This window comes from Antennarius striatus, chromosome 9 (genome assembly GCF_040054535.1).
Source record: "Antennarius striatus isolate MH-2024 chromosome 9, ASM4005453v1, whole genome shotgun sequence".
Classification (NCBI taxonomy): domain Eukaryota; kingdom Metazoa; phylum Chordata; class Actinopteri; order Lophiiformes; family Antennariidae; genus Antennarius; species Antennarius striatus.
This window is the reverse complement of record NC_090784.1, coordinates 18,218,679-18,230,687: the sequence shown is the minus strand read 5'-3', so window position 1 is coordinate 18,230,687 and position 12,009 is coordinate 18,218,679. Positions and strand designations below refer to the sequence as shown.

The window sequence follows — 12,009 nt, the reverse complement described above, 5'->3', positions numbered from 1 at the left end:
AGAGGTGGTGGGGGGGGGGGGCAGTTTAAGTCTTCCTGTATAAATGCACTGTATTGTGTGAAAACAATCCACTGAATTTTATTAACATTTAAAAGATAATGTGATGGAAAATCTGCAATGAAATTCCAACACTATAATAATAGAATAATACCAATTAAACAAAGTCACAATGAAAAACAGCGCACTATCCAGAATAATGTTTATTGCTTTTGAAGATATGAATCTTTTTCTTCTTCTTTTTTTTTTTTTGCACTTTCCATTTTTCCTCTTTACGGTAAAACAAAGAGAAATGACAGGTAAAATCCCTTCTTTGCCATTTTCAGATGTGTACACACAAGCACACGCACACGCACACATACACACACACACACACACACGCGCACACACACATAAAGGAAACAGTATTTACAGCTGTTGGTGTACTCCACATGGAGTTGAGTGGAGGCCTTTCCTCTAGCAACTCAAAAAAACCCCAAAAAAACACAGAGCTTTACATCAACTTTACAATAGAGCTGTCACGACTAATCGTATACCGCCACTGCTGAAAAACCATGTGTTATAAAGGCTATGAAGCTGTACAGTATGGTTCAGTGTTCACTCTGTGCCAAGAAACTAGTGAAAGTGTCCCATTAGATCTTGTATATCAGAGATAAACCAGTGATAGAATTTTTTTTTCATCAACGTTAAATATGCTCGGCAAATCCAATTGCCCTGCTGCTGGCATGGACTAAAAGTCCAAATTGTAAAATAATCAAAACAGATTTTAGAGGGGAGATTTATGGAAGAAAATAAAAGGCCAATATTATTCACATTAGACTAATTACAGTACAGATACATTGGGTGAATGTTAACTATAAAAATAAGTCTACCAGCATATATTTGAACCCAAAGGGTTTGTACATTGGGCATCTGGCAAAAAATGACCAAAGGGCACAATTAATTGGGGCTGAGACAGTCTGAGATAATTCCCAGTGTGAACTCTGTCCTCATAATAGAAAAACATCTTCAGAGTGCAGATCTTTTGCCATTAATAATTTAAACTTTTATACACCTAAGCTTATAATTTTTCCAACATGTTTACATACTGAATTAAATCACAACAATACAGCTAAAATCTTATCATGAATAATCATTAAATGTAATGTACACCATAATAAAATATATACACAGAAATATTTCATACAAATTTCTAGATTGGTCCAGCTCCCTCCACTCTCTTTTTCTGTCCTGTTAGCAAATGTGCAGGAAATACTTGAACCACAAGACAAAATAAATATTCACAGATTACCACACTTAACACTATTAGAATGATGGATTTTAACATTCAAATTAACCAGCAAGAAACAATATTATATCAAAGTAATCGGAAACTGGAGGGAAACAATTTTACTCACAAGATTACGAGGGGATATGATTTTTTTTTTTTTTTTTGAAGCAGATGTTGACAGAACAAACCACTAGGTTGCAGTATTTTACCATGCCTCAAAAGTCAGAGTGATAATACACAAAAGTCCAAACCTGAAGAATTACAGGACAAATCTGTAAAATTAGATCGATCTGAACGATATTTGTTGTTCTGTTCTGTTTGTATCAGGATGTTGTTTGTTAATGTTTGTCAAGGCAGGCGTTGCTGTGCTGTAATTTACCACCTCACTGCCTTCTACCATTGCCTGCCTGTTGACAGCATATAGCAGCACATTGCTGGCAATGCGTAAAACAAGTCTGGAAAGCATGGGGTAATTATTTGGTGTGAGAGATCAAAACTGAAAGGATAAGACGGTGAAACAGCCGATACTCTTAAAACTGTACCCCCCATACTTCGAAAAATTGACAACTCAGCGGGGTAGTGGACTGTAAGCAAGTTAAAAACTTACACAGCAAACAGGGAAACAGTAATTTTAGGAGTAAAGAACATAAGTGCCTTTCCTGGGGGAAAAAAAAGAAAAGTTTTTAGTGGGATTGATTGAGAAATTGACCACTTAAAGCAGAAAAGTGTCTCAGAGAAAAGGGAGGAGAGAAAAAGAGAGAGTTCAGACTGGTGAAGATGGTGGATAAAGGACATGATGTATTAGCTGTGAATCATTTTGAGAGTCTCCGTCTCCCTATGTCTTTCATGCAGTGCCATAGAGGGGGAAAGTGATGAAGCCACGGGTGGAGGACTGATGGGCATCAGGCTCTTCAGAGGATGCGGGGATGCTGGCGGGGGGAGTGAGGAGATAGGTGGAAGCATGCTCCCTTTCTTTCCATCCATCAGTAACTGTGATCGATTTGCCAGGCTGGATTCTTTCCTGACACCAAATTCATGCTCGTTTTCATTGTCCGAGCTGCAGTCACTCAGATCTGTGATCTCCAGGTCTGAGTCTGACTCCGGGTCCTGCTTCACGCCTCCTCTCCTCTCTGTGGGGCTCTGCTGACCCGTCCCGGTCCCACCTCCCAGGCCGACCACTCCCAAACCCAGACTCAACCCGGTGGTTGAGGGATTGGCCTCCGCTCTTTCCCTTTCCCCCAACGACAAACCGACGTCCGTTCGACCCACTGAGAAAGTTCCGGGGTAAGGCGGGAGGCAGAGCCGGACCGGCTGACCGCTCGCCGTTCCGTTTGTCCCAGCTGTTTGCCCCACTGCTCCCCTGTCACCCGCACCTGTCTCCCCAGGGGGAAGCACCGAGGAGAAGGGGTGAGGCAGCTGGGAGAGGCTGCTTTGCAAAGGGTTTGGGTAAAACTGGGAGGGGTAGAGAGAGCCAGGGGGTAGTTTGGGGCAGTTATTGAGAGAGAAGGCCCCTGAGAGGTAGGGGTTGAAGCCCCAAGGGTAGTCAAAGGGTGGGTTGCGCGGGTACGGGCCCAGCAGGGACGGGGGCTTGGAGTAGCACGGGGCACCTAGGATAGAGAAAATCCAGAGATGGTGGTTAACTCTCTGAAGGACCAAAGGTTTCTTGACATACAGCACCCAAGAATGTTCACTAATTATGCTAGAGTATATTAGCAATTCTAATCTGGAGCCACAGGGGCTAAATCTGGATCACTTGCCTTAAACAAAAAAAATCAAAAAAAAAAAATCTGACGGTTCATTTATGCATACCAGTACTGCACAGTACAACCATTTCACAGGGAACACAAAGATTTTACATTGTAGGTATGTATGGATGGATGGGTGGAAATGAAAAAAATTAAAAATGCAAGTATTAAGGAATCATCCTCCAAATCATTTATTATTTCTGTATGTTGAAAAGGAAATATATGGTGACACGCCGCCTCAGTTTTGGATGCTCATCTTCAGAGCGGTGGCGGTCGCCCAGTCGAAACATCTTCCACAGGACTAATAATAAAAAATGCATCGGTACCCGAGTGTGTGTACGTCCAGAGGTTAAGTAACTGACAGAGAGGAAACTTGCAACTTGCAACAACCTCTCATCCCCGCCGCCGACGTTTTGTCACAATATCATTCCAGATTAAGCAAAAAAAAAAAAAAACCAAAACCGTATGATGTTGCAAATGAAATATTGCACCATATTTGAATTCGGTTCCTTTCGAGCGTCACATGAGAGCGAAGAAAGGGGGGTGGGGGGGTGGTCAAATTTGAGGTGATGCTGGAATTCAATTTTAATGAACAAACAAAAGAATTGCCTCTCCACCTACTGCACTTCCTTCCAGCTGACAACCGACTCAAACATTCTCTCTCTGCCTCCTTTTCTCAGTCCTTCTTTCCTCTCGTTTCTCGCTCCCTCTTTCACTCCGTTATTTACTATGCAGGGCTAATTTGACAGTGGTGAAGTCTCTGCGTGCGGGGCCAGGAGTAGCTGGCAGACACATGAATATTGAATCAGTCAGGCAGGCCTCACTTGCTTATGAAAACACAGTAATGGGCGCCCACAGGCCACAAACTGAAGCCTGCACCCTCAATTAGGGCCTTCCTGCCTGGGAAGGGATTAGGACAGTGGGGACACATGGGAGAGAAAGGAGGGGTGAGAATGGAAGAAGGGGGGAATAGGACCTGAGGATAAACAGCGCGGGGAGGGTGGAGGGATGGGGTAGATCTGTTTACCTCTCCAGCTCCAGCACTTTTTGTACACATTCTGATGCACGCATGGATTGTGCAAACAAAGGCAAGCGCATGTATGTTGTCAAGCAAACTTGCAAAAAATCTACACTGTGTGTGTGTGTGTGTGTGTGTGTGTGTGTGTGTGTGTGTGTGTGTGTGTGTGTGTGTGTGTGTGTGTGTGTGTGTGTGTGTGTGTGTGTGTTTATTGAAGCTGTAAAAAAAAAAATTGGGCAAATATAAAAAAAAAAAAAAAAATCAGGATGAAAAGCTGGAGGATTTGTCCAACCTTCGTCTTGTTTCTTACTACCGCTGATATGCATAATTTAGCAGCTAACCCGGCTGCTTTACCTGAAGCACAGCCGCGCTGCACACTGCGATGGGACAACCATCTCTCTTATTTCCTTTAACAATAAATGTTCATGCCTCCCCATATCCTCATTCCTCTCCCAGCTTTTCCTCCTGCTGTCTTTACCTCCCCTTGTTTAAGCTGGTCTGTCTTCTGTGTATTGACCGCCTATGCACCTCAGACACCCTCTATATGAGCTGCTCTTACTCATGGCCAACACTTTGTCTCTGGGATACTGAAAGATTCCTATTTGTGCTCTGGAGTTTTGGGCTGACTTTTCCTCATGTATTCGCTCACCTGAACCGAGGAAGGGGAATGTGTCCAGTCTCAGCTTGTCTCCTTCAGGCCCCGGCGCCGTGGCCCCTCGATCAAACAGGGATGCTCCCCTGCCGGAGTCTGGCAAACGAGGAAACAGGGACTGTATGGTCTGAGTGACGAAGACGGGGAGAGCAAAAATTAGCTTTTGTACTTCTGAAACTGAACACACATGCAAGCCTACGGATCTGCCCTCGTGTTGTGGGTGGATTGTGCAGGGGTACATTTACATGTTGACAGCAGCACCCCGCAGAGTGTGATGCAAAAAAGTGACGAGAGTCGTAGCAAAGACAGGATTTTAAAAAAAAAAAAAAGTGTCATGGGACTGGGGGTAAAAAGGGAAACAGAAGGACAGAGACACTCAGAGTCCACTGGAGAACAGCAATTAAGACCGTGGGCACAAAGGATAAATGATGAGGGAGAGAGGGATTGTGGGCCGATTTTGTCTGCAAAGCGTTGCAGGACAAATAGGACCAACATCTGAGAGAATGACATTCATTCAGGATGCAGGGTAACCGGGTGTGTATATCTGTGTGTGTGTGTGTGTGCATTTTTTTTTCTGTGTTAAACACATGGAGGAGAAGAAGAAAGCAAAATAAATAGAACAGTTGAATCTCAGGAATCAAGGGGACAAAGGGGGGATTTTTTTTTTTTTTTTCCGCCAACAGGACTTTGGATCAATAGTATCTGTCACACTTGCAGCCCCAACTTTGAAAGGCGAGACTGTACTCCCAAGCTGTGAGATCTACGTTGCTTAACAAACCGCATTAATGACCCGCCATTGATCTGATCTGACGCGACCCCTTTGCTTTCTATTTCTTTCATTGTCAATCGATGACAGATGGATACGCCGTCGGAGACGGGGATGAGAGAACGCGGGGATAACGTCTCCTTTTGTTTTAAGGACAAGTTAAGACCGTGCCCCTTCGCTTTCTCCTTCAGAGTCTGTGTCTCCTTATCCCATCTTAATGATGGCACAGACAAATCATGGATAATTCTCTACTGTACTTTTAAGTTATTCACCCTTTCTAGGACATCAACTGAACATTCCTGAAATTACCTGCACACTGGCAGAAGCTTCCCATTTAAAATATGTTATATGTAATGAAGGAAATCAAATTTTTTAAAGATATTTGCACACTGGTTCATTTTTTCCACACATAGAAAAACAATTGTAGTATTTCAGCTCTAAATGAAGGACTGTTTTGTTCATGCTTCCGTCTTCTCGGTGCGTGCAAATCATCTCTTTGAAAATTTTATACTATCTCAGGGAAAATGAGTATTCAATTAGCATCGCCACTAGAGAGCAAATAAAAGATACACACAATGAATACCACCCATTCTCTTGTAAAAAGCGAATGCACAGCAGGGGCCTGAGACTTACAACAGCAGATTCACTAGAGTGAAATGGATTTCAGTTACCTGAATTAAATCACTATTAATTAAAGAATAAGAAGTGGAGAACCATCTCCTGCTGTTCCTCATTCCTCTCTCTGGTTTACTCTGTTTTAAAGTAGTCTGAGTATTATGGCGTCATAGACCGTAGAATCACAGGGTTAAATTTATTATGGTTCTAATTTAAATTACAAATGATTATTATCAGATTGTAAATGTTTTGTTGGTATACAATTGACTCTTTAAAACTTTCCTCTTATAAATTCTCCCTCCCGCTCTACCCTTCATACCTCTGGGCTGCAATCGGGTGCCGTGGAGCCGCCGTTGAAGTGGTTTTGTGCCAAAAAGAAGGGGGAGTTGGCCATGTCGAGGATGGGGTAGTTAACCAGCACAACCTTACTGAAGTTGAACTTGTAGGTGAAGCGTTTCCCTTTGGTTTTGTGCAAAATGCGTTTGTTGTAGTAATACCTGCAGAGGAGGATGAGAGGATATTGAAGGAGGGATGGGGCGGGAGGGAGGGAGGGGATAAAGGATGAAGGAAAAAGGAACAGGAAAAGCAGAGGGAAGGATTAATACAATGCTCGCATCAAGGATTTGTGTTTCACTCCAAGCAGAAAAGAATAAGTAAACAACTAGAATGCTGTAGGGGGAGAACTATGCTGATTTCCCACTGTTTTTATTTATCTCCTCCTTCCTCAAATCAATTCATGTCTGACTGCCTTGATTCAATGCAATATGGGTCTTTAAAGGGAAATTTTATTCGGCTGGTATCAGATAAAGCAGTTGAACGCCTTTGAGCCTCAGAGGCCCTGAACGTGCAGGTAACATCACAACTAAAATACTTATTGTGAAAAATTTACTATTTTTAAAAACTATTATTGCGTTATGGGTATAAATCATGGCATTAAAATAAATGGAAAAATAGCATCTCAGACTTTAAATGTTTTATCTCTTGCACCTGTTTTCTTTTGAAGAGCCGTAAATGTAGGATGGATATTTAATTTAAATCATCACGAGCCGTTGGTACGTTGACATTCAGTCCAGGTGATGTACAAATGCGAATGAAACCAAGAAAGCTTCATGTTTCCCACGGCGAAGCGCATTTCTAAAGAGTTGGGGAGCCATCTCCATGGTAACAACCTCAGTTGTTTTCCCCGCTGGGCATGTGGAACTGCTGTCATGCCAGCTTCCTGTGCCACCCACAGAGGTGTCACAATGTACGGTCTGCCAGGATGCCAGACTGATCAGCAGTAAGAGGAATAACAAGACGCCATCTGGCTAAGGTGAAGAATCTGAGCTCAGGTGTGGAAGCGCGGGAGGTACAAACTTGGAAAAAAAACTTGTGGATGTTCTGTTTCTTTGAGCGTTTAGATTTCTTTGTTTTAAACTGACGCAATAAGTGCATCGAATTCAAGACGCATTACACGGACCTCAGCGTTTAATCCTGGTGAGAGACGCCTCATTATGCAGACGCACTATATCAACTAACACAGCAACCATGTAAGGATCAGCATGTATGCACAGCGGCTGCGCTCGGTGCAATGATGTGTATGCATTTTGCTTTGCATGGCGATTGTGCCGTGGCCCCTAATAGAGCAATTACGTGAGGCTAATCAAGAAGGCTAATTGTGGCCCCAGCCAATTCATAACAATTAGACTCTGACGACAGCCCCTCATTAACAAGAGGCCAAAGGAGCGGAATGTGTATGTGTGTGAGTGTGTGTATGTTGGGTGTGGTTGAATAAGTCAGGGTGGTTTTGCATAAGAAAATAGTGTGTGTGTTTGGGGGGTGTAAACTGCTGAAGGTGTGGACTATTGTTTAAATCACCTCCAGTGAGTTTGGTTCCAAACACTCCCCCTGCACTCCACTCTGAAGATATCCAAGCAATTTCTCACTGGGGTTTAATTTTAAAATCCCCATTGAATTTTTTTTTTTTTTTTTGTTATTCTGCAGCTCAATGGTGAACTTTCCATTAGCTTGTCTACGGATAAGGAGAAATTGAAGGTATTGACGTTCCACAGGGAAAATCCTCATCTTTATCTTTCCATTAAACCGACACGAAAAAGAGTAAACAAGAGTAAACATTTTATGTAAACCTCGGAGTGATAAACATCTTGATTTATCCGATATCAACAACAGCTCTTGACATTCAACACATCATGCACAAACACGCACCTCAGCGCCCGGCTCAGCTTGTCGTAGTTCATGTGAGGTTTGCATTTCCTTAACCCCCACAGCCGAGCCACCTCATCTGGATCCTTGATGACAAACTCTCCGTAGTCCCCTTGCCAAGCGATCACCCCCTGATACTCCTCTTTTTGCAACAACTCCAGGATGAAGTGCCACAGCTGGATCTGTCTGGACCCGGGGCTTGACTCCGGCTTGTAAGCCCAGTCCGGGAAGGCGAACCCTGGGCAGGAAAGAGAGGAGGATGAGGTTAGGCCCTGTCATTTGTCCCGCATGCTTGCCAAGAGGGATCGCTGTCAAAATGACTGATGAGTAATGGAGGTGAGGGATGATGTGTTTAATATCACAGCATGTGCCTTGAGCAATGTTAGTCTGTGCTAATGCCCTCTGGCCTCAACAGATTGGTCAGTAGGATGATGACAGCTCACTGGGAGAGATCGGATTGATGCTGCATGAATTCTAAAGCTGACTGTATGCACATCAGGGTGAAGTTAAGCAGGTTTGACTCATCCTGAAATGAGTAAAGCGCTAACTGACCTCATAAAAGAATTAGACATGCAAACTATTACTACCACAGACCAATTTGTTTACCAGTGTGTGTGCATGCGGTTAATTTTAGATTTATTTTAACAGGAATCAATGTTTTTCATCAAGACAGTTGTGTTTTTTTATAACGAAACTGCACTCAATTTTTGATTCAGAAATGCTTTTGGTTCTGAGGATTTTTATAAAATTCCTCACTTTAGGGTAAAGAATCTGCAATTAAAAAAAACAATGCCCACACACACGTGCATGATGGTGGGACTGACCTGGCGTCCAGAGAGCCGGCACCGGGGGGAGCAGCAGATCACCGACGCAGTTACAGTCCATGCCTCCGAAACACCTGAAACAAAAAAACGAAATGGAGAAGAAAAAAAAAGGGGGGGTAAAGATTCAGTCACCTGACTTCTGCACATCAACTGAAACCATCAGATATTTCATATTTGATAAAGTCAGAGTTCTTTCAAGGAGTCAAAGTTGTAAACTTTGTTGAAATTGAAGGTATTGCATAAGGGTACAACATTAGTCCAAAAACACACGTTAAGTCGATGTGAAATATGGGCAAGGTTGTGTTTCATATGTCTTTGGAGGAGATCAGGTGTTTGATGGATGCTGCCTTGTGTGGTCACCTGAGGCGGCGTCTGATGCAACATGTGGACATCCCCGTAGTGCATTTATGAACTGGAGGAATTAAACAGACTTTTGGAAACTTGGTCAATGTTGAACCCTCTCAGGACTTTTAATCTGTAATGTGTAGATGAGGTAAAAGAGTTGAGACTAGTTTTGAGGGGAATATGGAGCCAAAGTTTTGGTTCGCGGAATAAAAAAGTTGTATGTAGTTCTCACAGTTCATTACTTACGGGGTGAATTTGGTTGAAGTTATGACATAAATAAATAGCATGTACTCCACTGATATGACCGACTAAAATATGTTATTATCGGCAGTCGATGAAGAAATCGAACTTGAACATGTTTGGTATCACAAACACTGACCAAAATATACAGCTGCGTTAAATTTGATATTGATTATTATTTTTCACCAAAACACTTTTTTCGACTCAAATATGAGATATTTTAAATTGCTTTTTTTTTTTAAAAATAAATAAATAAATCTCAACTTTTGCACTTCAAAAACACCCGAGCACCCCGAGTGAAAGAACCACAGGCGTGCATGGACAAACTGTTGATATTGGAGTCCACTACATTGCACCATTCTCCATTTTTTTCATCTCAGTGGGTGATCTGAAGGCCTCACAAACGATAAAGCACATGTGCTTGAGTACGATTGTTCAGTTAGTAGTTTCCTAATTCCCGTAAATGCAATGGAGACATTTGCTGACATTTGCTAAGAGGTTTCAGTTTTCCTACAGCCAGCGAAGGGGACGTGATCTCGTTTGGGTATGACAGTTTCATCAGGGTTGTTTTAGAAAGCTCAGATGGAAGCGATGCCCTGCTGCTACGCTGGTATCTTTAATGCTGGGTCTCTCTATCTCTCCCTTCACACTCATGCCTCTATTTAATTATGCTCTGTGAATTTTGGATTTTCCCTCCAGCATTGAAATGGAACGTGAATTATTAAGGTGTGTTTGTATAAATTATTATTGCTAACTCCAGGCACTTCTCTCTCTCTCTCCCTCACTCTCTGACCGACTTCATCTATCCATCCCTTACTTGCTCTCACCCTGCTTCTAGCCTTTGGATTGTGGCCCCTCTCACTCTCTCCTCTCTCTTCATCTTTCTTGTTTGCACGCCGCTCCTTCTGTCTTCAAATATAGAGTTGGCATTCATCCTATCTCAGTCACTTTTTTTTTTTCCCCTCATCATTCATATTATTATTTTTTATTCTTTTTCTCCTCTCTGTCTCTCGTCTCTGCCTACACTCTCCTTCTCATAATGAGTGAAAGTTATCGCAAAGGTTCAAATAACCGCTATAGGTTATATCTTCATAGAAAGCTCCTTATCTTCACATGGGATTTTTCAACAAAGCTAGTCTACATGTAGTCTACACCAGATCACTTTTTATTCAGTGGACCAGCTGGATATCAAAACACACACTGGCCTTCACATGATTAAACATGGCTCCCTTTATAGATGCGTGTCCCCTGTTCGAGTACGAATCCCCTAACCTGTACATCTGAATGAAAGCCTCAGCAGAGACTGGTAGGAGTCTCCAGAAAATAGGATATCTTTGTGTTTGTGGTAGTAATCTATAAGTTGTACTTTTCCCTATGGCTTACAGGTCATCAATACTGTATCATCCGTTCCATTTGCCGTGTTCTCGTGGTCCACAGCACGCATAAACTCATCTCCTCTGAGGATTGCTCCAGCCACCTCTCACACTACCTACGCACTGCCCATGTACATCTATATATATCCATCCTCCCTTTCACTATCCAACAGTCTATACAGGTGAATCCTCCTTTCCTCTTTCCCACCTCCATTCTATTCACACGCACCTATTCACTGTCTTCTCCCCCCTCCCTCCTGCCCCACCCATCTCCTTTTCTCTCTCTCTCCCCTGGTCTGTGTGTTTTGCTACGCCGCAGTAATTTTCCGTTTGATTTCGGAGGTAATGCATTTTTTACAAATCAAAGAGGAAGCCAGGCTGCCCCCCCACCCCCCCCTCCCTCCCTCCCTCCCTCCCTCCGTCCTCCTCCTCCTCTTCCTCCACCCTACCTTCCCTCCTCCTCCTCCTCCTCTTTCCCTCTCTCTCCCCAGTCTCCCATTCTCTCCCCCCTCAGCCCTCCAGGCCAGAGAGGAGATAAAGGAGCCCCCATCATTTCCTTGTTAGTTTTGATTTGGGCAGCACAGGGCTTTCAAGTTCCCCCCATCACCCCCAGAAACATTATAACTAGCAGCCCAGGGAATACTGTTCCTTGCGCGCACACACTCTTACACACATGCATGCACTGACTGTCAAGATGCAGGCGTTCAGAGATTCTAATGGATTGTACATTCACAGCAAACACAGTCTCAAGTAGATGTGCCACAAATACACAGGTATTCAGGTAACGGGCAGACACACAGTGAGGAGCAGCACACAAAATAAGACATGGTGCCCATAGATATTTACTGAATCAATACAGACACACTAACACACATCCCAGTGAGCTGAAAGACGGAGTGTACTTTGTCTGCTAAAGATGCTGTGGTGCTGATGGAGCACAGAGATACACGCAGACAAGAACA

The 12,009-nt window shown here is 43.2% G+C and overlaps 1 protein-coding gene across 1 annotated transcript; it reads right to left on the bottom strand.

The window, feature by feature from the left end:
• Positions 1-2,068: 2,068 nt before the first annotated feature.
• On the bottom strand, positions 2,069-9,150 carry erfl1 (Ets2 repressor factor like 1). The gene is made up of 5 exons (XM_068324697.1): positions 9,090-9,150; positions 8,269-8,503; positions 6,383-6,560; positions 4,680-4,809; positions 2,069-2,874 (listed from the first exon to the last, which is right to left on the bottom strand). Exons 1-5 carry the CDS (start codon positions 9,148-9,150, stop codon positions 2,069-2,071), a joined length of 1,410 nt encoding a protein of 469 aa, XP_068180798.1.
• Positions 9,151-12,009: the final 2,859 nt, after the last annotated feature.